We start from the raw sequence: 27,198 nt of genomic DNA, 5'->3' as shown, positions 1-27,198 counted from the left end.
CCCTCAGATTTGTAGGCTCTTTCATTTTCCTAATGGTCTCTGTTTTCCCTGGGTCAGGACTAATGCTTTTGGTGGAAATCACATGACCCCAAAATGTCACCTCGTGTTTTTACAGGTGGCACTTGTCATTGTTCAGGGTGATGCCCGCCTTCTGGATCTTTCACAGTACTGCACGTAGTCGATCATTAACATGGCAGACAACCCCTTTGAGACCCCCTGTGACCTAAGTCACCACCCTGTCTTGAAAATGCTCAGGCGCAGAAGCAATCCCGAACGGCATATGTCTGAAGCAATATTAGCCGGAAGGTGTCATAAAGGTTGTGTTAACTGAATCTTCGGTCAGGTGTATTTTCCAGAACCCATCTGTTATAGTTGTCTTTTCGGGCAGCCCTTTACCTTATCAGTTCCTCCCGAGAGGACTTAGGAGACCATGTCGTGTTATCGAAATTAACACACGTGAGTTCATCTGTTGAGAAGACGTGAACTATTTATTGCAGTTCTTCTCCAGCCAAAAAACACGCACATCTGTTTCTTAAAGAGTCACTTGCGCTCAATCCCCAGTGCTGCCTTATGAAATTTTACAGTTGCCTGTAGTTATGTTCAAGCTGCCACTTTAAATAATAATAATAACACCACAGTTCCCTCTAAGCCACATAAGGGAAAGGGTCTGCGCCTGGGGCGACCTGCAATGCCAGTGCCTGCCAGCAGCTCAGTGTTCGCCAGCCTCCCGCTCTGCTCGGCCTCACCAATGCTTGCAAGTGGATGGCTCTCCCCATTATCAGAGACACACCAGCTGGGTGTGGTTTCCGGGACGGTCGAACTTTGGGGGGGGGGGGGGGGGGGGGCAGTATAGCGCTGGTGAAATGGCTCCGCACAGCGAAGCCTATTAGAATTTTCCGGTAGGCTCGCTAGTCTTCTGCATAACCCCTGTGTGTCTTGTTCTAAATATGTTTTGTGGACCCAATTATCGTATGTACCTTTGTGTTATGAATGAATGCTGTCCAATCCTCGCATATCTTTAGCCATTGCATAAATTACCCATCGTGTGTATACCTTACAGTCCAACATTAGACCTCCCTGTGTTTCTTCGTTATGTGTTGCCAGTGGTTGTTTGATGTCTGTGTTAGTCTTTTTAAGGGCTTAATAAAAGGGCATTCCTTCCCCCTAAATCAAACCTTCTAGTTTCTTGCCTCCACTGCAGTGTTTCGGTCTGCCAAACGTTACAGGATCATCAGCAGTGATTCAGACACGCATTGTTTATACCACATAGCACTCTAAATATGATCGAAGTGGTTAATTTGAGTAGCCCAAATCAGGGGCTACGTTACGCCCTTCTTTGGGTGTTTGAGTGTACTTTGAGGTTATCGAATTTTCCAGTCACGTGACATTCTGTTATTACTCTAAGATGCTGTAAAATAATATGACAAAATAACGTCCTTAGAATAAATTAGATGACCAGTAAATATATAGTCATTCACATATCTATGTACTTGATCAGTAGCACACTTGCTTTGTACCACACAAGCCAGACCTACACAGAGCAGCAAAGAGAAATATAAGCAAACACATGCATCACTGTACTATATGAATTAATTAAACCAAGTCTGTTACTAAATTGTTGTTTAAAAAGCTTTTGACCAGTGTTGGAATGTGTCCCAAATGCGTTCAAACAGACATGCATTTTTGTGCTTTCTGTCTAGTGAAATTGTAGTGGTGAAGCCTAACGTATCAGTGCTGTCTATATAAATGATGAAACATCTCATATGCTATTCAGAGATAGAGTATAAATAAATAAAACAAGTTCCTTACAAATAAAACCTTAAAATTTCTAAAAACAATTATCCCATCTCCAGTAGTCTGTACAAATAGCTAGGAAACAAAAAAAAAAGAAAATCACATTTTGTGGGTGAGATTTGTGGTTGCTTAATCCAGTGAAAATGATACTCCACCCCTTCTGTGGTTCTCACGCGCTGCTCCATGGTGACGCAGAGTGGGCCCAGGAACAGCCTCTGGTCACTGCATGTGGGTAGAAACGACACTGACACCGCCGCACTAAAACAATACTCCCTCAGTACAGCAGCACTCTTCCTGGCTCTGCTAACGTACAGCTGCGTAACATAAAACCCTACATGACCCTCCCATATTCCAACCTCTCAAAACCACAGATTACCTTTGTCTTTACCTGATGTGGACGAAAAGAAAGCTGTCTGAAGAACTTGTTTATCTCGAAATCCCCAGGCCTGAGGGACTGGCTGGCCCGCCGGGCCTCGCCTAGCCACAGGACGCGGCCGTCTGTGATCAAGGCCTTTAGCCTCATGTGCTTGACCACCTGAGCGTCAGGCTTGGGGCCTGTTGGCGGGTGCCGTGAGGAGACCGTGACGTAGGACGCATCTTTCTGCTGCTCCTGGTAACTCACTGAGAGACAGAGAGAGAAATTAAGAGAGATCCATGTTCATGGTGTCAGTATACTGACACAGGGAGTAAAATAATATAGCTGTTAGAGAAAAGGAATTCGACGAGAGATCCTGTGGGAGATGGCACTGTGAAATGAACACTTCATATGCTGGGAACATTGGCACCTTCAGTTTATGTCGTAACATAAGAAAAAACACTATCGGGCGAAATAATGTGTGAGTTTGTGGCCACAGTGGTGACGTCACTATGCCAGCAATAAAAGGCAGTGCCTGGCATTGTCCCGTGGAAACCCCGACTGACCACAGCTGGCGGCTAAAAATTCAACTTCAACTGAGGCCATAAAGAGAGGAGAAGAAAGGAAATATCTGGCTGTGTTGGGTTCCTGACAGCAAAAAAGCAATAATTAATTAGTCTGTTTATCAGCATAGGTGTACAGTGCGATTCCGTGACCAGGTGCTTTAAATGCTGCATGGATGAGTTGAATTTGTCACCTGCGGCAGTGAGAATGGTGTCTGTTGTACTCGTAAGCTCCACGAGGATTGTGGGGTAGGCGGGGTGCAGCAGGTACAGTTTTCGGAGGACTGGATCAGCCGGGGACTCCACTGGAGAGGGCTGCAGAACAGGAATCAAGATAAATATATGAATTCTCAGTTCCCATTTGGGGTGGCGCAGTGGTTAGCACTGCTGCTTCACACCTCTGGGACCAGGGTTGAAGTCCCCACCTCGGATCCATGTGTGTGGAGTTTGCATGTTCTCCCCATGTTGTTCTGGGGTTTCCTCTGGGTACTCCTTTCCCCCCCCCACAGTCCACAAACATGCTGAGGTTAACTGGAGTTTCCAAATTGCCCCTAGATGTGCTTGTCAAGTCAAGTAGGTTTACTCTCATTTCAGCCATGCACACAGTGAAATGCAACATTGTTCCTCCAGGACCATGGTGCAACACAAAGAACAAAAATAGAAGCAACACAAGACTGCACAAGTATAGGCAGGACAGAACTATACAGAGTGCAAGGAGAGTAAATTGAGAGAGTACAAGATAAACACAAGAGCAACAAAACAATGTTACAGGGCAATACAACATACAGTGCATTTAACAAAAACAGTACTAGTTTGAAAGAATGCAGTATTATGACAGACTGTGCAAAAATGCAAGATTGTGGTAGATAGCAATAAATAAATAACTGTGCTAACAATAGCAGCAGCGTGATGTGTCTGTGACAGAAGAAAGAGAGACCCCGAAGACGTGACAGAGGGGAGAGAGACCTTGATGATTTTTTCTGCTGTCCTCACTATCCTCTGTAGGGTCTTGAGGTCCAAAGCGGAGCAATTCCCGTACCAAGATGTGATGCAGCCAGACAGGGTACTCTCGATCGTCCCTCTGTGGAACGTGGTGAGAACGTGAGGTGCTCAGTGATGTGAACACCAAGGAACTTGGTGCTCTGGAAGATTTCCACTTAGGATCCATTGATGTTCAGCGGAGAGTGGTCACAGTTGCCCTTTAAAGTCAACAACCATCAGTTTTGTGTTGTCTACATTCAGAGGTGGTTCCACAGCAGTTCATTAGCCATTGTACCTCCTCTCTGTATGCCATCTCATTGTTCCCACTGATCAGACCCACCACAGTTGTGTCATCAGCAAACTTAATAGTGTGGTTTGAGTTGTGCTTTGCTGCATAGTCATGGGTTAACAGCATGAACAGCAGAGGGCTGAGCACAAAGCCCTAGGGGAGTCCCTGTACTCAGGGTGGTGGTACTGGAGATGATCCTGATCCTGACTAACTGAGGTCTCCCAGTCAGGAAGTCCAGGATCCAGCTGCAGAGAGAGGCCCAGTCGTCTCAGTTTTCCTAACAGATGCTGAGCAGTGATTGTGTTGAATGGTGATCTGAAGTCTATGAACAGCATTCTCACATAAGTATCCTTTTTGTCCAGGTGGGTGAGGGCCAAGTGAAGGGTGGTGATGATGGCATCATCCACTGAGCGGTTGGGAAGATATGCAAACTGCACAGGGCACAGTGAAGGGGGCAGCTGTGATATTATATACTTCATGACGAGCCTCTCGAAGCATTTCTGATGAGGGGTGTGAGTGCGATAGGATGGGATGGTAGTCCTTGAGGCAGGATACTAAACACTTCTTTGGCACTTCTTTGATTGTGCTGGCTTTGAAGAACGTTGGAGCAACAGTGGTGCTCAGACAGATATTGAAAATGTCCATGAGGACATCTGGCAGCTGGCTTGCACTTCCCTTGAGCACACGACCAGTAATGTTGTTTGGTCCGACTGTCTTCCATGTGTTCATTCTGAGCAGAGTTCTCCTCACATCAGGCGTGGCCAGGCAGAGCATCTGGTTATTGGGGAGTGGAGTGGTTGTCCTCGCTGCCATGTCATTCTGTGCTTCAAACCGTGCATTGAAGTGATTCAGCGCATCTAGAAGGGAGGCTTCATCATCACAGGCAGGTGAAGATGTCCTGTAGTTGGCGATAGCCCAGTTTCCCTGCCACATGCCTCATACGTCCCCAGGGTCTTGGAAATGACTGTGGATTCTCTGAGCATGTGCACACCTTGCCGCTCTGATGGCCCAGGACAGGTTGGACCTTGCTCTTCTCAACTGACCTGGAGGCAGTGTCTCTGGTTCTCAGCAGCGCACACAACTCTGCAGTCATTCATGGTTTCTGCTTGGAGCGTGAGATAGTAACATCATCAATGCACTAACGCACTTGCTGATGTAGCCAGTCACCGACACCATAGGTTGCAGCTTCCCTAAACATGTTCCAGTCTGTGTCCTCAAAACAGTCCTGAAGTGCAGAGATGGCTCTTGGGGGTCAGATTTTCATCTGCTTCAGAACGAGTTTGACATGTCTAAAAAAGATGTGGGGTGGGGCTCAGCACGGTACGTGCCAGTGATATTCGTGTAAACACATGTTTGCCCCCTAGTAGCAAAGTCCACATACTGATGACATTTAGGTAGAACTGACTTGAGATTTGCATGGTTGAAACAACAATAAACAGTCTGTCTGGGTGGGCGTTTTGAATCTCGCTGATGGCTCCTTAAAGTTCAGCCAGTGCGTTGTTGATGTTAGCACTGGATGGGATATATACTGCAACTACGAGCATGGTGGTGAATTAAATGTAAATAAAGTGGTCTATATCTAACAGTCACAAACTCTGTAGCGGTGAGCAGAAGCTAGACATCTGCACAGCATTCCTACACTATTCTGTGTTAATGTAGACAAACAAACCCCCCTCCTAGTGTCTTACTGGTCAGAGTGCGTTTCTATCTAAACAAAACGTTAGCAAGCCGGTTATCTGTATTCCATTGTCTGTCATCTCTGAGCCATGTCTCCATAAAAACAAAAACGATCTCTGAACTCAAGCTGGATAGTCCAGTTTATTGTCCAGCGATAGAACATTGGCGAGCACAATGGACGGGATAGCTGGCCGGATAGTGTTAGTTTTTAGCCTAGCATGGACCCCTGCCCACTTGCTGTGAATCCGCTTCCTCGCGTAACACTTGCGATTTGCACTCCCCCGGCCAGTAGCATCAGACGACCCTGCGGTCTGAGGACCTGGCCCTTCTACCAAACCGAGGGTGCATAGATTGTTCAGCGCGCCATCCTCAAGATTATTTTCCTGTTGCTGTCTTAGTTTTATCCGGGTATGTTGGTGACAGACATGTGCACCAGTTGTTCTGATACACATGTGAGCAAATATGTGGTGTGAATGTTGACTGAAACCACACTTTTGCATCAAAACATTGGACCCAGAGAGGCCGCTGTGACTTAGGGCACCGCCATCTTGTTTCAGAAGTTGTTGTGTGTGTGTGCCCTGTAATGGGTTGGCACCCAGTTATTCCCTACCTGTTATTGACCTACCATGATCCTGAAAAGAACAAAAAGGTGCTAGACGGATTTAGTAACATCATACACAGACAAGGGCAGAGCAGGCAGGGCCACAGCCTCTGAGCCCTGCCCCTAGCCATAAAAGGCCCCTCCCCTATACAAACAAAGTTATACTGATATAATTTCTCCCAAGCTTTTCACAACTAAAATATATTACTTACACTTTAACTGTGACTTGCAACTTTATATATCTTTCATTTTTGGTATACATTCTTATTATGGTGGGTGTATGGTGTAATTTTTTATAAAAAAAATCTTTAAAATCCCTATAACAAACTTAAAATATAATACACAGTCATGTTTTGAAGTCAAACTAAGCTGTTCCTTTTGCATTTAATGGTTTTCCATTGAGGAATTTGCAAAAAACTACAGTGCATGATGGGTAGAAAATAGCCCGATTATATGCCGTGGGCTTTTTCATTTGTTTGTTTGCAATTTCACCAGGTAGGCTACCTTCTTTAAACTGTGTTTTGTTAGACTACATATTTCCGGATGTTTTATTGTAATTTTTGTAAGCTTAAGGGAGCAAGCCAGCTCAACTAGGTGCCGGTCCCAAGCCCGGATTAATGGGGAGGGTTGGTGTCAAGAAATAAAGAGACTGTATCTTCACTGCATCACTCATGTCAAAATGTGGGAAATATGTGGATGTATAAATAAATGCGATACAGTAGGTTAATGATTCTGTGCTGTCTAAATTGTATGAAAAGTTGGCTACCTGACATTTGAATGGGTTATTCCCGGATGCATAGATGCATTATGAGAATGAGAAGGACGGCGTGTGCACACTAATTAATCTATACCCTGTTCACTTAGACAATACACTGTAATTCTGGCAACAGAAATGGATGAAACGCAATTTAGCCACTAAAACTTTACAGATTTTGTGAGGGATAGTCGAATTCTCTCGTTAAGTTTTTTGTGTTCTTGCACCCACACTTTAAAACTCGTTTCAGCGCCACCACGTGTGTGTGTGTATGTGTGTGCACGGGGGAGGGGGGGGGGGTGATCCGCCACTGTACACAGACTCAAAATGGAATGAGCTATAGACTTAAATACCATGGGTATAGCTACTGCACATATGAGATCTATTCATATACTGACTTCCTAAAATAGTCATACATACTGGCGATGCATCCGATCATTTGTGCAGTACAGGTTCTTGGGGGGAGGGGGGAGCAATGTGCACCATGCATCAACCCTGGAGGTGTTCACCATTATACCCACTAAATCACCGTGCCATTCATTCTGATACATTCTGAATAAGTCTTATAGGACTGTGATGCTTATCTGCCTACTCACCGTTGCTATGGAGAGGTTCTGAGGCCGCTGGATGTCACCGGCCCAGAACAGGAAAGCCGACTGGCCAGAGCTGGTCAAGAGCGAGGATCCCTGCAGGTGTATACGCGGACACACAAACTCCGCTTCCCAAAGGTTCTGCCCGCTTGCGCCATTGATGACCTGCACCTGGAAGCCAAAAGGAGACAGTTCACTGTCACACCACGGGCGCACCTGGGCACGATACCAGTTCTGTCATGCGGAGGGACATGTGATACCTTTCTGACTCCTGGACCAGCAGACTGCTGGATCAGAAGGTCTGGTATTCGATCTCCATTGAAATAGCCTGGCGTTGGACGGCTAGAAGAGACAAAAATCACCCTCTAGGGAAATTGGACTCCCCTGATTTGCCTTCATACTCCCCAAGACCCTCTGCAGCCTCTTGTCCACCCTTCACTATGCTGTCCCTCTGTTACTTGCCATCTTACCCACCTCTGTATGGCCGCGGTGCTGACCATCCATTCTGTTTGGGCATCCTGCTCCTTCAGCACTGACAGCCTTCTGGAACCGTAAACCACGGCCCAGTTGCTGCTACTGGCGTTCATATCAAACTGGAAGTACAGGTTGTTGTGGTTGCTACACAACCCTGCTGCCATGGGGAGGAAGAAGTCAACCTGATCGGGGCCACTGAAAATACAGGTAGGAGGAAATATAGAAATGTAGCTTCATCTGAGAAGACGACCATTGTGTCAAATATAAAGTGTTTCTCAATACCAAGAACGCAAAGATCGTACTTGTGGTCTTGGCAAGGGCGGTCTTGCCTCCAAAGAACAAACATGGGACACAATGAATAATGGGATTGTTCTTGTTTGGTGAGGATGCAAACAATGCATCCTTGATATTTGGGCTGGCGCAATAACAACATCCGAGGATTTTTACCATCCTCTGTACTTCTGTTCTTGAGTATTGGAACTAGTCTTCGGCAGTGGAAGATGATGCAAAATGGGTACATGGGAATACAAGTACGATCAAGAATGCATATTAAGAAACACCCACAATCTATTATGCTCTCTGGTAAGCTAAAAAAACACTGATCTGAGAAAAGGGGGCAGTGAGGAAATGGACCTGTGGTTTAGCCTGAATGACGGACCGGATCAGGGGGAAGGAAAGCATTACCTAGAGATGTGTATAAGGGAGGAGTTGGGCTTGTGCATCTTCTCCCAGCTGGGCTCTTTGACTCTCAGGGCAGGAGAGACTTTGGTCCTGCTAGGTGCATTGCTGGTGGCTTGGGTGTAAATGTCTGTGAGCCACACTGCTTCCACGGTGCCTGGGGGTTAGCCAGACAGATCCTTCAAAACACACCCTGCTTGCCGTGAAAATGAAATTTAACTGTCCGATGCAGGGAAAGTACTGTGTTGTTAAGAAACCTGAACTCATTTAAGGGAACAAAGGGAAGTAGGAAATAATATACTCAGGAATGCACATAAGTGGCACACAAGTACGCATTCACCGTATAAAATGACACACACGGCACTTTTTTGTCATAACAGTGCAATGTGCATTTGTGCTCTTATGACAGGAAATAACCATGCATTTTAACCTTCATACAACTAACGCGTACTACATTTGCAGTACGAAGGTTAAAATGGACAGTAATTTCTTGACGGAACATGGCCACTGCATGGATTAGTGGTCTGAGCATGTGGCTTGGAGGTTGGCGTTTCTTTGGGAGCAGCGTGTGGCTCAGTGCGCTAACCCTCTGTGCTTGTGATCAGAAGGTCACCACCTCAAGCCCAGCGCTGACATATCTGCACATGCTTGAGAAAGGCCCTTAACCCCCAGCTCCATGGATACCACAACCAGTAGCTGCCCTTCACAGTCAACTTGCTCCAGCTACAGAGAGTAAGTTGAGGGAGATGTAAAGGTAATTCCCCCCATAGGAATCAAGAAAGTACATTGCCCAGCAAAAAAAAAAAGTTGTCATTTGAATTTTTCGTTAGACCGCTTTTAGCTTTGATCATGGCGCACATTTGTCATGCCATTGTTTCCACAAGTTAATGCAGCATCTCCTAATGCTTTAATTAAAAAAAAAAACAAAAAAAAAAAAAATTCTGCACTACTCAACGGAGTTCTCAGAGATAGTATTCATAGCTTGGGTTCTTATTGAGCTAGCATCGGAAATTCATTGCAGAGTCTCAAAGCACTTATGTAAGTCGCTCTGGCTAAGGGCGTCTGCCAAATCCTGTAAATGTAATGTAAATGTAATGCAGCATTCCTTTCTCACCTAGATCCTGTATTGACAAGTGAGTTGAACCTCCATAAAGCCTCCTTCAGCTCATCCCAAAGACCTTCAATGAGGTTAAAGTCACAACTCTGTGGTGACCAAGTCATCCGTGAAAATGATTCCTCTTGCTCCCTGAACCACTCTTTGAGAATTTGAACCCAATAAAACCCCATTTTTGTCCTGGAATATGCCCATGCCAACAGGGAGGAAAAAATCCATTGACGATGGATGGAGGAGTAACCTGCCCATTCAGTAAATTCAGCTGTAATAGTGATCCAGTCATTGACTGTTACGTATTTGCTGATATAAATTCAAATGGCAACTTTCTTTTGGCCAGTTAGTATATTTATCATTATTTACAAGTGTCATGACAAAGAAGTGCCACGTCTTCTGCTGTATACGGCAAACATGTACTTGCACATCACTTATGTGCATCCCTGAGTATAACCCTTTGTTTTGACTATTCATCAAAAAAAAATTCTTCCATTCATTCAGGACGTAATACTTTTAGAGTCAAAAAGGAGGTGTTAAGTGGTACATCGGGTGTGGGATGATGGGACATGGGAAGGACATCCAACACACACTTCCTGCAGGTAGAAGACAAGCTGAACAGCAGAGCCATGGGCTTCCTCACCCAGTCCAAACAGAATGTAGTACGCTCGCTGCTTGGTGACATGCAGTTCAGGCCCAATCAGTTTGCCTTGAGTAGTGACGTTAAAGGTTACAGGGTGTCCAATGGGCCCGCCGGACACCCCCGACAGTAGCATTAGCGAAAGATCAGACGCCTAAGACAAAAAAGGTGTTAATTTTTAGCTGAACGGTGGAGTACATGTCTGGACGTGCCAAGCATGCAAGTTTAAATGGTAGTAAAGGAGAGAATTAATCTCGAAGAAATTATATAGACAGAACACCATGCTGAGCATGAAAATAAAAAGGTTTACAGTGTCCTCTGTGCAGTATACGACAACAACTTGACGTAATGCACCTGAAATAATACATGCTTGAGCTGCCAGTGTTAAGACAGAACAAAAGAAGCTCTTGTGAGCATTTTGAAACAACTTGTCCATACTGATCCGTGCAGTGATTAGTGGAAGTGTCATGGATGCCGGTGTCTGGGCCCACCTGATCGGGGGGCAGGGCGGCAATGAGAAGATCTGGAACGGCGTCTCCAGTGAGATCTGGCACAGACACCACCTGGGACACTATCTGCCCCGGGGATACAGTCCACAGCATCTTACCTGGGGGGTTAGTAAGACATTAAGCTGGGTGATGACCATTGCTGGGATGCTACTACAGCTGATCTGAGATCAGGGGTGTCAGATTTTAAGTGAGGCAGCTCAGTCGGTCATTTGTCCTTTTTCTTGGTGTCACCAAACATCACAAGGGTTTCGTTTTTTTACACAATCCTCAATTAGGATGACGATGTTACCTTATCAAATAATGCACTCTGAATGGCCTTGCATCTGCTATATAAACAAACTTGCTTTGCCTTCAACATAACATTCTCTCATAGTTCCGCAACACCAACCCAGTGTGAATGTAAACATGCAAGCAGACAAGGTCAAAAGTTCGCCAATTTCATTATTTAACATCCTCTGGTAATGGAAAAGGCAAGTATGTAAACCAGTATAGCCATGATCTAACCAGTGGCGGCATCAAGGGCGCTGAGATGGGCTGAGCCAGTCACTAGGCAGATGGGTCCCCTGCCCTGGCCCGCTGGCCCCGAGACAGACTGCCGCTGTGGGAATGTTCTGCGTGGTGGGGCCACGGGACGAGCCTGTGGACGCATCCCGCACTGGATGGACAAAGCTGGTTCCTTCAGGCCTGTTTTCCACAGCACGTTCCCCCGGACAGCAGATACAGCGGCCACGCTGTGCTCTGACGGAGAGACAGATGGTGAGCAACAGGGATTTCTAACTGTAGACTCTTCTTTCCTTTTTGTTTTAATCACAAATCGGTGTGCAAACACTCAGAAATACCTTTGCTGTTGCCCTGAGGGCCTCCCAGCCGGCTGTCATTGGTTAGCTGAGTGACTGACACTAACACATCTTCAATGGTGTCGTTGTCCACATCCCACAATGCTAGAGGGGGTGAGTTAACACCTGGATGTGGGAAAAATGTACCTTTAGTTTAAAAAAAAACTATTCTTGCATTGAGTTGCCATACTTAACAACGCTGAGCAGTCCAACAGTGACTAGTGTAAAAGTCAGGACTTACCCGCTGCTATGCTTTGCTGCAGTCACTATTAAGATACTGGATTATTGGATCAGTACTAAAACATACCATTAGTTACTCACCTACTTCCCCTAATCCGGTTTCCCACTGTGGTATCCCATTCAACTCTCCCTGCTGGCAGGGCAGTAGAAAGGCACAGAGCAGCACCAGTAAAACAGCACAGCAAAGTGGCACCAGGAAAACTGTGGTGCGGATCGTCCCTCTCATCCGAATCCTCTTTGCCTCTGGGTCAGATCCTGAGTCCAAACCAAGCCCACCAGCACGAGTGGACCCTGGCCCCCCACCATCCTGGAACCCAAGATCACGGCCCTCCCTCTGACTCCAGTACTGCCTGCTCTTTAGGTCGTCTCTTTCCTGTCGGTTCTTCTTGAGATGTTGTTCCCTCCACTCCTCCTCATCTTCGTCCCTTTCATCCACATCATCTTCATCTTCCATAAGCCTTCCTACCCTACCACCACGCATATCTGTTGTGCCTGAGCCCATACAGTTGCCCCTGCCCAGCCCATTGCGAGGGTAATTGAGGACCAGGTCATCTTCCTCACTGTCATCCTCACTGTCAGCCTGGGTCAGGGGGTCATATTCTCCAAGCTCTGAGCCCTTTTTACCTAAATGGAAAACACATTCTTTAGCAAATATTTACAGCTAATTATGTCCTTTAATGCCAGACTACTTGCGAAAGGTTTTGCGGAATCTCGCAAAAGTCTACACCAACTTTGCGAGATCTCGCAAAAGTTCACGTTTTTCTTGTTTTTCAACGGCCAGTTTTTCCTCTCCGTGTCCATTCCGGGATACGCATACATTTGTTTTGTTTTTGTAAAAACATTAATTCGATTATTGTACCTTTTGATATCCGTGAGACAATCACACCATACCGGTAAAATCAGTGAAAGTGTCTTTTTGACAACACATTAAAATTAAAATAATGGATTTAGTAGCAAGTATGTCGTGGCACGAAGATAAAATTACAGAAAATAAAAACAATTTATCTCTGCCATTAAGTCTGTGGTTATTTAATATCTTAAAAAGAATACTGTGAAACAATCTAAATTAAAAAACGTGTATAAATAATATAATTCAATCTAATATAATAGTATAAGAAATAATGAGGCCTATGTACAGAATAATGTGAAAATATTATACAGCAGAGTGTGACATCGCTAATCCTGTTGTGCGTCACGGACAGCTAGCGAGCACTGCATCGTACTGTATATACAAAAAATTGGAAAATATTTTCCAGCTATATTTCCGCCATTTCCCAGAACAAAATAACATACTTGAGTAAAATATATCGATTGCATTATCATGAAATCATGGTTACTGAGCCTTTTTGATGGTTGCTATATCAATGACTATTGTGACAAGCAGATAGAAAGCTAACAGCATCGCATCGTGGAAATACAAAACTAGCTGAATAATTGTAATGTTGGGTGGAGTAGCAAAGCTAACAAAACGGCTAATTTATTAATTTTTCAGAACGCACAATTTGGTCTTACCAGGCAATTTAAGAGCTCGCGACAGGGCTGCTGCCATCGTAGAGAGAGGAGGATAGAAATGTCACAATATGCGGGCTGTCATTTGAGTACAGAAAACGGTTTTTAATTCGCTATGAAGGACGCCCCCTTTTGTGGAATTCTGGGACTCGTAGTTTTATTTTTCTGAACGCATAACTATTCAATTTTCTTTTAATTATAGCTGCTAATTACTAAGCCAAATTCGGGCTGTGATCTCAGATGATACCTTTAATGTTTTTCAAGCACTGGTCAAACACGAAAGTGTCGCGCAAATGTTTTCGGCATCAAAAGAAGTGGCACTTCTTGAATCTCAGGATTTTGTCACTCATAATGGCAATATCTCTGTATATTTTCAGCAGTAAATCCGTATTTTAAATAACCTTAATGCACAATACATATGTATACAAACCTGTGCTGCATACTACATCATTTATTCGTCGGTCACTATTTTATGGTACAGAGTTTAATAGTAATGAGAGATGGGTGTGACGTAACGGTACTTTGGGTGCGCGGATGCGCGCAGAGCTTCCTGAAGCGAACGAAAGAGAGCAGAGCGCGCTCACGAGTGCGGAAAGTCAGGAGGCACGGGGCTAAAGCAGGGCAGATTACAGTGCAGTATCTCATATATAGCTAGTGTACGAATTAAAATGAATAATAAATGAAATACAAAAGTACCATCAAAACAAGACGTGCGTGTTACTTTAAAAAATAAAAATATATTTAAAGTTTTGGTACATTGCTAGCAAGTTAGCTGTCCTCACTGTCGGTGTCATACTAAGAGCACGCCGAATTTGTATAATCCGAGGCGTCAAAATTAAAGATAGATTATGTGGGGCATAACTAAAGCGACGTTAGTTTGTTAACTAACTTTATTCGTGGAGCTGTGAAGCCGCGAGTGTCCAGAAAAAAAGTTTTATTTTTTGAACCCGGAAAGTTAGCTTCAGGCTAGCCGTAGGCCCGTCGCGTTCTGTGTACAACAATCGGCGCGTGGCTTGGCTTGTCAGAAAGGGCGAAGATGTCGGCACAGGCGCAAATGCGGGCCATGCTGGACCAGCTCATGGGCACGGGAAGAGACGGTCAGTCCCATCACGTTTTACACGTTATTACATTAACTATTTCGATGGAGGTGTGTTGCGGGTGCTGCAAAAATGTGACCAGTGACATCAAGCTTGCAGGCATTCTTTATGAGTAACGAGCCGATCTGCTAGCTTATTATAAGCGAGGTATGCCATCCTACCAGGACAGATAAAAACGTTTGTATTATCGGTCTCTGAGGCCGGCCAATATAAGAGTTTTTCTAAAAGCTCGTAAATACTACCACCGATCACTTATTTTGCTAGTGACACGTGAACATGGAGAGTTCACCCAAATTTCTGTGAATAACTACTTGCAAATTTGAGTGACACGTGGAAAGTACAACATGAAATATTCTGTGAAGAAAAGTATATTTTTTCGAAGAAAAGTATTGTAATATACATAAATAAATATATTCATCTTAAGTGTCAGTTATACTAACTATGCAAAAAATGTAGTTTCAGCATTTTTCCCAGTGTAATTATGTGTTTTAGACATGAAAAATCCACTAAAAACAACGCTGAACACCACTGAGCCATAAATAAACTTTTGATGTTGAAATAAGTATGTGGTTTTCTTCCAGGGGACAGCATGAGGCAGAGAATCAAATTCACAGATGAGAGAGTGTGCAAGAGTCACCTTCTGGAGTCCTGTCCCCATGACATCCTGTCTGGGACGGTCAGTAAGCTATGGGGCACGTCTTATATGTTTGTTTGTGTGAATGCATGTATCAGTGTATAGTGTGCATTTGTATAAGAATATTACCTAAAATACTAAATTGCCTATTGTATATGTAGGTGTGCACCCTACAATGGTCTGGCATACCTTCTAGGGTGTATCTATCTGTGCTTTGTACTTTCAGGGATAGTATCTAGGCTCTCCATTATTATGGTGCATTGGACAAGTGCTTGTAGAGGATGGATGTTTTGGGTCCTAAAAGATGGGACCCACGTTAGGTGCTGTAGGCAGTGATGTATAGTGTAGTAGGAGTGACATTCATTCTCTAATTCTGAAAGTTTTTTTGGTTTGTTTTTTGAATGGTGCAGCGAATGGATCTGGGGGAGTGTATGAAGGTTCACGACCTGGCCCTCCGGGCTGACTATGAGATCGCCTCCAAACAGCAGGAGTACTTTTTTGAGCTTGACGTGAGTTTTAGTCCCCCTACTGCATTTCACTCTCTGTTTCTCCTGTGTCTCATACTGCCGTGTTCTGTCACCGCGTCTCTGTGTCCTCTTCCTTCATCCGTGTGACTTGCCTCGCTTATCTCGTGCCTTTTCCTTAGGCTGCGGAGCACCTGCAGTCCTTCATCGCCGACTGTGACCGGAGAACAGAGCTAGCCAAGAAGCGTCTGGCAGAAACTCAGGAAGAGATCAGTGCGGAAGTCGCAGCTAAGGTGCCACTGTCGGGTTGTCATCGTACCTTAGAGCCCCCAGCTCTGTCCCTGCTACACATGCTCCTTAGCTGCTCCATCCGTCTTCCCCTGCTGCTCCTGTCTCATTCCGAGCGATGTTCAGGACGGGCATTGGCCAATTTCATGTTCCCGTTCCGCTTGCAGGCGGAGCGAGTGCACGAGTTGAACGAGGAGATCGGCAAACTGCTGGCCCGCGCTGAGCAGCTAGGCGGGGAGGGAAACGTGGAGGAGGCGCAGCAGGTGCTGGAGAAGGTGGAGAAGACCCGGGCCCTGAAGAGGGAGGCCGAGGTGAGGGCTCCGGCCAGCTGGTGATCGACTCACAGTAGCCAGGAACAGACGTGTGCATCTGCTAGCATTGATCTCAGTCTCAGGTCTTATATAAAGTGAACCATTGTTTAGCTGAAAGGAGGGTAGTCCAGTGGGTTTATTATAATTTTGATATATTTTATAATAAATGGAAAGTGTTCTCATTTAATTTCGATTTTTCTTCCTTTTAGGATATATACAGGAACTCAATGCCTGCCTCGAGCTTCCAGCAGCAGAAGCTCCGGGTCTGTGAGGTGTGCTCTGCCTACCTGGGTCTCCATGACAATGACCGTCGCCTTGCCGACCATTTCGGTGGAAAGCTTCACTTGGGCTTCATTGAGATCCGTGAGAAGCTCGAGAAACTGAGGGTGAGAGAAGGATGGTATTTTACTGAAAAAGCTGTGTGTGATTTGAGCACGTTGTCAGTGTTTCACAGGTGGAGCGAAATTTAAAGGTAAATTCAGTCTCTGAACCAAAACATCCAGTGATCCATAGATTAACTCATGGACTGACACAATGCTCACATAAGTAACTATTGATTGACTAAGTCTGTCTCCTGTTTTTGGAAAAGCAGAGAGACAAAGCTCTTGGTCACAGAAAGTTCTTGTTTTCTTCTGCATCAACAGAAAACAGTGTCTGAGAAGCAGATGCAGATGAGACTCCGGAGACGGGAAGAGCGTGACCGAGTGGAAGAGAGGGAACGCGAGTGGGAGCGGGAGAAAGAGAAGGAGCGGGACCGGGACCGTGAGAAGGAGAGAGAGAGAGAAAAGAGGAGGCAAGCCAGTGGAGCCGTGGGGGTTTTGGAAGAATTTTCAAGAACCTCACAGTGTCATAAAGATGGTGAAAGTTTATATCATGACGTGAAATGTGTTTTAAGTACAAATTCCTGTTCCTGTCCCTCTTCCTCTGTAGAGATGGCAGGAGCTCCTCTTCCCATCACAGCCGACGCCATCACTCCTCTTGCTCAAGGGAAGAAGGAGCTGAGAGGGAGCGAGAGAGGGAGCGGAGGCACAGGCATAAGGACAAGGACAAGGACAAGGACAGACATCGCTCCCGCTCACACTCGCACTCCCACCGGAGCAAGAAGAAGAGGTATGTCACATGCTTTTGGTTTTGTTTGTTTGTATTTGCAAATATCTGTGTCCTAGCAGAGTGAGGTTACTATGTCTGTTATAATCTCTGCAGTTAGCCAAAGTGATGGCAGTAGGTTGTGTGCTGATTTAAGCTGTGGTTTCTTAATCTGCATCAACCTTAGAGGATTTTGACGTCCACATGTGGGATTTGCTGGTGCAGCAAGCGCATCTTATACTTGGAAATGGTTATTCAAAGCTGTCTGCGTTATTCGTGTTTACGCTTTATAAAGCATTGCCTTTAATACCAGTTAGGCCTAATTTTTATTGCAGATTTTTATTACTCTTATTTAGGAAATTGTATCTCCTGGGACATGCAGGAGCTGGCCTAATTTTCATCTTGTCTTTCAGATCTTCCAGAGACAGATCCCCACACTTGAAGGAGAGTGATCAGTCACCATCACTGGAGAGAAGGAAGGAGAGGAGAGGAGAAAGGGGAGCAGAGTGGCTCAGGGAAGGCCAAGCTCTGGGCACAGAAGACTCCCCATCCACAGAAATGCCCAAGGGGAGAGATTACGGTCGAGGAAGGGAGAGGTCACTGTCATTTGAAAGAGAGAGACGATCAAGCTCTGAAGAAAGAGAATCGGGGGAGCTGTGAAATCAGAGGAGGCGTACGATAGGGGCCATGGGGGGAGGGGGGCGTGTCGCATACTGCAGGGGTTGTAGATTATTGTGGGTGAAAGACTATTGTGAGTTTCACTGAGAGGCAAGGAAGCTGAAAGATTGGAAAAGGGAGAGATGAATTATTAGAGAAGAATTTAATCTGGAAGGATGGTTTTAGTAGCTCAAAGGGGGGACAGACTACAGAGTGCTGTTAGTATATTTACAGAATAATGAAAGCAGGGTAGGCAGAAGGACTCCTGTGATAAAATGTACATAAACAAATTCTACCTAACCAGTTTTTTTTTTAAAGTCTGGGTCGTTTTTTTTTTTATTATGATCATTATGATTGCTGCAATTAAACAATTAAAGATCTGATCCCCTACAGACTGTTTGAAAACGAGATCTTTACACTGAATGAAAATTCACCTGTATTTATGTTAGATGTCATTGTCAATTCCGTTTTTAAGCACCAAGAGCCTATTCTAGGGCACAAGACTGCGGTACAACTCGGACGGGGTGCCAGTATGTAGCATATGGGGTATAACTTCTATCAGAACCAAACTGGGCTCACAAACATTTGATTTCAATAAACAGAGTGGGGCATCTTTTATATTGCTATTGATCCTGCACCAACAAATGAGTAAACATTTATTTCCATCCATATAACACGTATGCTGGGAAAAATTTAAGGGATGGATTTTGGATACCCCCAATGCAACCCATTGAGCCACTTTACCACCAAGAATTTTAGTTCTTTGGGAGGGTGTGACTCATAGGTATTCCTGTACCTAAAAATATGTTACATAGACATTTTTAACTCCGTTTTATATTTACAAAGATGCAATGGTGATTAGGTGATGTTTTTAACAGATGAGATGATTAAAGTATTATTGTTAGGACATCAGTATAATATACTGACCCAAAAGCAATAGATGTGTGCTATATACTGGAATGTAGATATGGGTAAATGTGAGAAGTACAAAATAGGTAGAGCTCGCGAAAATCGGCATTTTATTTCTTCGCTTAAACAATAAAATGTAAAATCACCAAATATTTATACAACTAGCCATCTATTGGGAGAGTTCATCAATATCCTAAATCACATTTCATTTTCATTAATTGCTCCACAAAGCATTATTGGACGCCGGACGTTATAGGGCAAGATTTATCTTGGTCGACTGGAGACAAATACTAAAAGGAGTGAGTCATTCAAAAGAAATTAATTATAAATGTATACAATAACAGTTCAATGGACATATATTTCCGACAAAGATTAGGCCAGAATATGCAAATGTATCTATATACAGTTTTATCCTCGTGTTATATTGTTCACTGAAATTACAGTAAATTTGAGATGTAAGTTCTAGGTTTCTGCTTTTCTGCTGCTTTCTTTTTTTCCGTTCGCTTTATCTATTTTGACCCAATTTGGACACCATCCCATACAGTGTGACGTAACACATCAGATTGAATGAACCGGAACCACTAATAATTTACTTGCGTTTCCATGGATCCCAACCAATAGAAAACTAAAAAAACAAAAACGGTAACTTTTTATCGTTCGTTTATATGTGAAATGCAGCTATACTAAAATTTAAACAATGCTTTAGTAGCATGGTATTTAGTAAATAAAGCAATCCATAAAACAACAATAAAAATATGATGAAAGATACACGGTGTATTCCTTCGTTATAGCCACCAATCCTATCTATTAACACATATTATTCCATGGATGAAATAAACGTTGCACGTTCGCGCTTGTAAAACGAGGCTCCTCCTCCTTACCCTAATTGCACCCGATGGTTAACGCCGCTACATCTTCCCAATTTTATTTCTGTTCATCCACAAACAAGATGGCAGACCTTCCCTTGGATGAGATGATGCGCCGGCGATTTTTTAGAAATAACATTCGTGGGATAAACAACAGGTAGCAAATATGTTTTGTATTACATATTATGTGTCTACTGCGATTATACCAGTACTGTTTGTTATTAACCGAAGTGCAGTACTTAATCATCTCATTTTATCGTACGTTTTCAGTATTGATGTCGATTGTTGGCAGTATTATATAGAAATTGTTATATAAACTGAGTTTGTGGTTTAATCTTACGTGGTGCTGCACGCATCCTGTTTTCCCGACTATACTGGGCTTTAAAGTGTCCGTTTTCTGTACAATAAAATTGTTATTATGTCATATTAAACAGCAGTAACGGGAACTGCACGATTTTTCATCATTTGTTTTGTTAGGTGAATATTACTGCAACAAAGTCATACGTTTGTCTTCTTTCGGCCTTACTGAAGGGCCTAATGATTTGTGTCCAAGCATGTCCATTGGCAAATGCTGTTCTGGAGCTAAAGCTATAACAGTCTCAAAACTTGCATGATGGTGATGCACAGAAATCAATATGATACAGTTTATGATGGCGAACTAATGTTTTTCACCTTATCAGATCACTCGTTGGTCGGGGTGCAGGAGATTTTGGGGGAACTTTTGACGCCCGACTCAAGATCGGAAATACCGATGTCAAGCAGAGACTTGGTGGATCAGGAACAGGTAAATAATTAAACCAATAAATGTTACGTTCCACTATGACTACAGAAGTACGCGTCAAGTAATGATTAATAGAAATTCTTAATATCTTTATTCGTTCTACTTTTATATTGAAAACTATCATTGCTGGATGTCTGCTTGGAAAAGCAGAAATATGTTTCTCATTGCAATGTATTACCCTTTTTTTGTGATTACTGCAGTATTCCAGGTGAAAGATGCTAGAGAAAAGCTAAGTCAAAAAGACCCCCGCTTTCAAGTTAGGGGCAGTAGTGCGGGAAAGACCATTCAAGACGCCAGACAAACAATAAACTCTCGCAAAGAACAGCACGGATTGAAACGGCTGCACAGCACAAGGACAGATGACCCACCAGAAGTAAACCAACAAGTTCACCATAACAGGAGTAATGTGAACAAAGCCTTTCTTAATGTGAGCCCCTCCCCTCTAGGATTAAATGTCAAAGTGGGCGTGGCATTGCAACAGGGGGGTGGGCCTAAGAGGGAGGTGGACGCTCGTGATAGGCTCCGGCTCAAGAGAAGCCCCGCATTACTGTCATCTTTCAAGATCACAAAGACCATCCAGGTAAGATCAAGCATTTTTCGGGATTCCCATTTTGCGGGCTTGTCTGCAGTCTGTCGGCTGGCCTCTGTGTCTGCTCACGGCTTCATGTCGTTACGTAGCAGAAGCCTGCTGTGGGACTGACCAGTGGGATTTGTGTTGGCGTAGCCAGAAGAAATAATCAAATGGATGAAATGGAACCAGGAAGTGATGCAGAGGAGGTACACATTGTGTTTCCCATGTTTCTCAGTTGAGTCTGTTGGCAAAGCGTTTGTCGCACTGACAGACGGTACCCTTGTCCATCGCCGACTGGTGACAGGCATTGTGCTGTTGGGCCAAGATTGATTCTGGGTCATTCCATGTCAAATCATCACACTTAGAGACCTCATCGTCACAGATTTTAACAAAACCTGGCATGCTGATTTGGTCACATGAGCAACTCATGAAACTGAAATTGGATGTGTCTTGGATCAATATTGAGGGGGATTTTAGCGTATTAACTTATTTTTGGGGGGGGGGGGGGGGTTATGACTTTAACTGTTTATATGTACCTTAATATCAGCTGCACATAAATGGTTCTCATATTGTTTTAAAGCTATTGTCCAGCTCTATAGATTGAACAAATATTCCATCCCCATATGAAGAAACTACACCCAGCACTGGAGAGTTGAGACTGAGCCTTTTACATCCTCATGGACCATCTCCATCCTATTCATTCCCATGCCATCCTGATAGACTTGTTATGGATCATCAGGATATGCATTAAGTAGTTGAACTGTGCATTAAGTAGAGTACTGTGGTAGTAGTGTGGGACAGCGTGTGGTGCAGTGGGCTAAGCCTGTGTGCCTTTAAGCAGCAGGTCACAGGTTCAAACCCAGCCGCAGCATGTCTGTGGGTCCTTGAGCAAGGCCTGTAACCCCCAGCTCCCTGGGCGCCATTGCAGGTGGCAGCCCTTCGCGGACAGCTTACTCTACATGGAGCAAGCTGAGGGAGGCGTAAAGACAATTTCCCCACAGAGGGATCAATAAAGTATCAATTATTATTATAGTAACAGGGCAGACATACACGATTTCAATCTGACACAATAGCTACATCCAAGGCTCTGATGGACTATAAATTTAGGGTACAGTCAGTCCTCGTGCATTTGCACTTCATGATTCGCAAATTCACAGATCTGCGAAAATTACATGGACATGTTTCCTTCACGTATTTTATTGAATTGTACCTTGGTTATATATATGACTTCTGTCAATAATTTTACAGTCCCATTCATTTACTCATTTTACCTTACTGTGAATGCAAAAGAAAACAGCAGACAATGCCATGTTCTATGAATTAGTAGGGGTAACATTAGTATACTGTACTGTAAATGTGCTAGTGTGACAAATATCTGTTAGGCGATACTGTACTCTGTTTTTACATCAATCATTATTTTTTTTAAAGGTGATGTATTAAGCTAACTCTAAATTAAAGTGTTTTGGGAGCAAGACTGGGGTCACATTTACGGTTTAAACTATAGAAATAAACACATATTTCCATTTTAGTGACTCTACCAAACATTCGCGACGGGTTCTGTAACCTAACCTCGCGAGTGTCCGAGGTCTAACTGTATAGCAATTGTTTATGTTCTTACATTCCCACCTTCCCTTTAAACAGTACTTGTATGTAACTTATGCATCATTACACCTATGTTGAAATGTTCTCCTTACCCCAGTCCCATAAAAGCCTATCTAGTTTATTTATTTTTTGTTAGTTTTTCAGGTTTTTGACAAATGAAGGCCCTTTTTAGTAGGCCAGTGTGTAGTCAAAAGTATAAACTAAAGAGGAAAATAAACTCTTCTGATTGTACCATTAATTCTCTTTTTTCCAGTTACTTTGGAAATATTTTCTTTTTATTCATTTTTAATAGTAATTTAAAATGTTTTAATTTATATTTCCACAGCTAGTTCTGGCATTAGCTGTGGTTGTCATGGAAAATAATAACCCTGTACCATGCATTGATCACTAACTGCTATTCTGCTACTGCTCACAGCATTGTAAGGAACTGTGCTTTTGATACACATTTCACATAAGTAATGATATCTCAGCAACAACTCAAAGACCAAATTTTCGGGAGATGTTCATGACATTATGTGCTAGCTTTAGTAAAAAATTCATCAATTTTGAAATATATTTACGTAGTAATTATTCATATGGGGATAGCATGTTATTTGTTCACTCTATAGAGCTGGACAATAGCTTTAAAACAATATGAGGACCATTTCTGTGCATCTTATATTACAGTAAATATAGCCAGTCAAAGTCAGTCCCCCCCCCCCCCCCCCATAAAAGTTCAAATTCTGTTCGCTTAAATCTCCCTCAATATTAATCCAAGACACACCCAATGTCAGTTTCATGAGTCACTCATGTGACCAAATCAGCATGCCAGGTTTCGTTAAAATCCATGACGATGAGGTCCGAAAGTGTGATGATTTGACATGGAATGACCCTTCTGGTCTATTTTATTTTATTTTTTTTTATTGTCTTACAATTAATTTTCACATGTTCTAATGTATTTTTTTCTGATCAAATATACACTTACTACCCAGATGAAGAGCCTTAAACATTTTCTTTGCCTGCCTAAGACTTCTGCACAGTACTGAATATATTTTGTTGTGATTCTCCTTAGTCTGTCGTGGGCGAGGAAGATGTAACCCCAGGCAAACAGATGAAGGTTGTGACGTCTGGCAGCGCATTGCACGAGCAAGTGAGTGGTATTGTGTGAAAAGGGCTCGGTGACACAGGCATGGGCCAAACTTTAGCGTGTGGGATGCTGCTGATTCAGTGTAACATGCTGCTGTATGGTATGGCATTCAGTGCCCTGATGGTGAATAGGGGGCATTGGGGATCCCTGTCACCCTCCCCATGACACATTCATGCCCCATGTTTCCCCCACCCTATGCTCTCTCTGCAGGCCGATTCCATCGGCTGCCCCTTTTCTCTCTCAAGCCCGATTACCAAAGTCGTCCAGAATGACAGCTACACGGCCAGTCCCTCTGTGCAAATCCCGCCCAGCGCCAGCCCACCGGCTCCTGCCCTACAGCCCGTGTCCCGGACCCTGATCACTGGGCAGATCCAGCAGGGCATCAGAGAGGATGCCGAACCTCTTATTGGAACACAGGTACGGGAGTTTAATCCGTCCAGCGTGTTTGTCCATTTAAAAACAATTTCGCGTACTTTAGCTTGAAAAGAAACAAGTGTCTTGGAGAAATTCAACAAACAAGAATGGACATTTTAATCTATAGGATATAATAAGTCCTTTATTTGCTATTTGGACAAGTAAAGTACATTGGACAGCTTCTCTTCACCTCCCCGTCTTGCTTTCCATAGGTTGGGGGTTGCAGTGCAGGGTCAGCGCCCTTAGAACTGGGGGTTAAGGGTCTTGCTAAAGGGCGCATAGACATGTGACTGTCCAGCTGAAGCTGGGGCTCTAACCAGCAACCTTCTGATCACTGCCCCATATTTTTGTCGTTCTCCTGTATAGCCAGCTTTCAGTCCACTGGAAGGGACGAAGATGACAGTGAACAATCTTCATCCACGTGTCACAGAGGAAGACATTGTTGTAAGTAACGGCTTGGAGGTTTTCTTTTTCTTTAAAACCTTTATTGCACCTCTTTAATGTGGTCTGTGTAACTTGTTGTCATTATGGCCTCCTTCCACACCCACACAGGAGCTGTTCTGCGTGTGTGGAGCCTTGAAACGCACACGGCTTCTGCAGACGGGTGTAGCAGAGGTGGTGTTCGTCAGGAAGGAGGATGCCATCGCGGCCTACAGGAAGTACAATAACCGCTGCCTGGACGGTATGTCGGGGAGTGTGGAATGGGCTGGGCTTACTAGATTGGTTACTGTGGAGAGTCCCGTCCAATCACATAAACCAATGAGAAGAGGGTGATATGGGGCGAGCTCTCTGTTCTTTGTGGAGTAAAATGCAAAGAAAATCACATAAACTGAATTTGCAGCTTCAGTCACCCCTCTCCTCCATCCATCTCTTTTGCCTTCAGGCCAACCCATGAAGTGCAACCTTCACATCCAGGGAAACGTCATCACGTCAGATCAGCCCATTCTTCTGTAAGTGTCTGGGTGCCCTTTTTAGACCATAGCATTTTAAAGCCAGGAGGCACAGCAGAGAGACCTGCCTTTTTTTGGTGGTTGGGTGGGGCTTAATGAATTAGGCCTCTGTGTCTTTGATCGGAAGGTCGCCAGTTCTTCATTGGGCCTTTGAGCAAGGCCCTTAAACTTGGTTAGGGAAGCACACTTGTAATTGAAAGATTGCAGGTTTGAATTCCTGACCGGCAAGGCACCACTGAGGTACCCTGAGCATGGTGCCGCCCCCAAGCACTGCTCCCCGGGAGGTGAATTAGCTGCCACTAATTCACTATGGTGAATTAGCTGATATGTCACATTGTCACATATGGGTTAAATGCAGAGAATACATTTTGTTGTTGTGCACTGTGTGCTGTCGTGTGTCAACAATGACAATTGATCACTAAATTCAAATTCAAGCCCCAAGATACTCCTGGGATGGAGCATAAAGAACTGAATATGTGTTTGGATCTAAGATTCACTCGCGTGTGTGTGTCTCAAAGGAGAACTAGATGGGACATGCAAAAAGAAGCGTTCCAATGTACCTGCACTCGTACTTGTGTAAAGATTTCATTTTCATTTATTTCAAATGCATAAGCTTTTGACCACAGATGATATAGATGAGCACAGTGCCCCCACCTGTTGACCAAAAATGAGTCGTAAATCTCTTAGAACAGTGCTTGTGTTCTTAACTATGTGTATTCCATGGCTGTGGGTGGGTTACTGTATTTATTTATAGATGGCTTGATTTCTTCATTGAGGTGTATCTACTTCCTCCCTTCTTTTAGGAGGCTTAGTGACACCCCGGGTGTCAGTGACGCAAAGACAGAGGGGCTGCCCACCTCCCTGTCCCACCCAGTAGGGCGGTCGGCTTCGTCTCAGCCCCCAGTGGAGGTGAATCCCCAGACCATCCTGAAAGCCTTGTTCAAGTCGTCACTTCCGCCCTCCACATCCTCAGACTCTGCCGGCTCGCAGGCGACAGCCTTTTGCATTAAGATCTAGCAGCACGCGTGCACCGCTGCTTGTCGGTTCTCTATCAGTGGCCTAAGGAGTTACATATACATGCCATAACGTTTGGCCAGAAACTCTTCATGCTCCAATATTCAGCCGCAACATAGAAGACAAAGCCACAAAAAACTCCTGCCCTGTGCACATGCATCTGCTCGCAGGAATTTTCGGGTGATGACCTCTATATCAGTGTATTAACATTTACGTTTGCTAGGAAGAAATATCTGATATGGACAGACAGGATTTTTAACAGTCGATTGATATTAATGTTGATATTAAGTGATAATTTGACCTTTAAAATATTTTTATTGATTCCTATAGTAGCAGTAAGACAAACCTCATTTGTTTGCATTCCAAGGGAGACAATGGCTTACTTTATATATTTGCAGGTTGTTCACATTGAACACTACTTTTCTGTTTCCCCTCAAAATCGAATAATATTGTACATTCTCTTCCACATTTTCTTAACATTCAAACGAAAGTCGGTATGTGTTTGTGTCTTTTTTCCTCTCTTTTTTGGCCTGTACCTTTGTTATTTTGGGCATCTGTGTCCCTTCAATCAGGGAACAGTGTCTATGGGAAGAGTTAAGTACAGTTGGTGTTCATAATTTACACTGATAGTTACGGCTACTTTTGTGTCATTTCTTGAATACATTGTTGCTTATTATATTTCTGCTTAGTGAAAAATGAAATATTTTGTTGAACAGTATATACATCTGGAAACTAATAAACTGATACACCCCAGCATGTATATTGCTTCTCGCCTTTGAGCACAGATACGTTTAGTGGGAAGCAGTACACGCAAATTTAATGGGCGTCGAAAA

General features: G+C 43.9%; 3 protein-coding genes and 1 long non-coding RNA gene across 9 annotated transcripts; 3 read left to right on the top strand and 1 right to left on the bottom strand.

Annotated features, from left to right (window-relative positions):
• Nucleotides 1–467: 467 nt before the first annotated feature.
• fam234b (family with sequence similarity 234 member B) lies at nt 468–14,120 on the bottom strand. Of its 4 annotated transcripts, none has more exons than XM_048992026.1 (13): nt 14,026–14,120; nt 12,168–12,710; nt 11,850–11,972; nt 11,515–11,748; nt 10,993–11,108; nt 10,505–10,655; nt 8,763–8,913; nt 8,079–8,273; nt 7,865–7,946; nt 7,611–7,775; nt 2,907–3,027; nt 2,171–2,415; nt 468–2,016 (listed from the first exon to the last, which is right to left on the bottom strand). In XM_048992026.1, the coding sequence occupies exons 2-13, from the start codon at nt 12,586–12,588 to the stop codon at nt 2,014–2,016; spliced, it is 2,007 nt and encodes a 668-aa protein (XP_048847983.1). In that variant the 5' UTR covers nt 12,589–12,710; nt 14,026–14,120; the 3' UTR covers nt 468–2,013. The 4 variants fall into 4 exon arrangements, 3 of the variants coding, with proteins under 3 accessions (XP_048847983.1, XP_048847981.1, XP_048847982.1); XM_048992024.1 differs by lacking the exon at nt 14,026–14,120 and adding an exon at nt 13,599–13,735; XM_048992025.1 differs by lacking the exon at nt 14,026–14,120 and adding an exon at nt 13,599–13,735 and having other exon boundaries at nt 2,183–2,415.
• Nucleotides 8,241–10,000, top strand: LOC125718317 (uncharacterized). The gene is made up of 3 exons (XR_007384813.1): nt 8,241–8,285; nt 9,362–9,488; nt 9,875–10,000. It is a non-coding gene; the product is annotated as an uncharacterized LOC125718317 (long non-coding RNA).
• Nucleotides 14,121–14,146: 26 nt separating the features above from the next.
• Nucleotides 14,147–19,506, top strand: LOC125718300 (putative RNA-binding protein Luc7-like 1). The gene is made up of 9 exons (XM_048992058.1): nt 14,147–14,692; nt 15,274–15,368; nt 15,737–15,835; nt 15,973–16,083; nt 16,246–16,389; nt 16,599–16,775; nt 17,034–17,182; nt 17,320–17,499; nt 17,889–19,506. The coding sequence occupies exons 1-9, from the start codon at nt 14,632–14,634 to the stop codon at nt 18,133–18,135; spliced, it is 1,263 nt and encodes a 420-aa protein (XP_048848015.1). The 5' UTR covers nt 14,147–14,631; the 3' UTR covers nt 18,136–19,506.
• Nucleotides 19,507–19,573: 67 nt separating this feature from the next.
• poldip3 (polymerase (DNA-directed), delta interacting protein 3) lies at nt 19,574–27,121 on the top strand. 3 transcript variants are annotated; one of them, XM_048992054.1, is made up of 11 exons: nt 19,574–19,682; nt 19,989–20,064; nt 20,588–20,691; nt 20,889–21,268; nt 21,367–21,465; nt 23,913–23,990; nt 24,198–24,404; nt 24,768–24,845; nt 24,954–25,083; nt 25,285–25,351; nt 26,155–27,121. In XM_048992054.1, the coding sequence occupies exons 2-11, from the start codon at nt 19,991–19,993 to the stop codon at nt 26,366–26,368; spliced, it is 1,431 nt and encodes a 476-aa protein (XP_048848011.1). In that variant the 5' UTR covers nt 19,574–19,682; nt 19,989–19,990; the 3' UTR covers nt 26,369–27,121. The 3 variants fall into 3 exon arrangements, with proteins under 3 accessions (XP_048848011.1, XP_048848010.1, XP_048848009.1); XM_048992053.1 differs by lacking the exon at nt 19,574–19,682 and having other exon boundaries at nt 19,747–20,064; nt 21,370–21,465; XM_048992052.1 differs by lacking the exon at nt 19,574–19,682 and having other exon boundaries at nt 19,751–20,064.
• The last annotated feature ends 77 nt before the right edge of the window (nt 27,122–27,198 follow it).

The sequence above is a fragment of the Brienomyrus brachyistius genome, chromosome 22 (genome assembly GCF_023856365.1).
Source record: "Brienomyrus brachyistius isolate T26 chromosome 22, BBRACH_0.4, whole genome shotgun sequence".
Classification (NCBI taxonomy): Eukaryota; Metazoa; Chordata; class Actinopteri; order Osteoglossiformes; family Mormyridae; genus Brienomyrus; species Brienomyrus brachyistius.
This window is presented reverse-complemented; position numbering and strand designations above follow the sequence as displayed.

Bases quoted from the DNA above. Each gene is read 5' to 3' on its own strand.
- LOC125718300 (XM_048992058.1), top strand. From the start codon at position 14,632: ATGTCGGCACAGGCGCAAATGCGGGCCATGCTGGACCAGCTCATGGGC. The intron at 15,369-15,736 runs GTCAGTAAGCTA...TGAATGGTGCAG, and splicing joins ATGACATCCTGTCTGGGACG to CGAATGGATCTGGGGGAGTG. The intron at 17,183-17,319 runs GCAAGCCAGTGG...CTTCCTCTGTAG, and splicing joins AGAGAGAGAGAAAAGAGGAG to AGATGGCAGGAGCTCCTCTT.
- poldip3 (XM_048992052.1), top strand. From the start codon at position 19,937: ATGGTTAACGCCGCTACATCTTCCCAATTTTATTTCTGTTCATCCACA. The intron at 24,405-24,767 runs GTACGGGAGTTT...TCTCCTGTATAG, and splicing joins AACCTCTTATTGGAACACAG to CCAGCTTTCAGTCCACTGGA. The intron at 25,352-26,154 runs GTAAGTGTCTGG...CCCTTCTTTTAG, and splicing joins TCAGATCAGCCCATTCTTCT to GAGGCTTAGTGACACCCCGG.
- fam234b (XM_048992024.1), bottom strand. From the start codon at position 13,635: ATGGCAGCAGCCCTGTCGCGAGCTCTTAAATTGCCTG. The intron at 11,973-12,167 runs GTGAGTAACTAA...TCCCACATCCAG, and splicing joins AACCGGATTAGGGGAAGTAG to GTGTTAACTCACCCCCTCTA. The intron at 11,109-11,514 runs GTTAGATCATGG...CTAACCCCCCAG, and splicing joins CGCCCTTGATGCCGCCACTG to GTAAGATGCTGTGGACTGTA.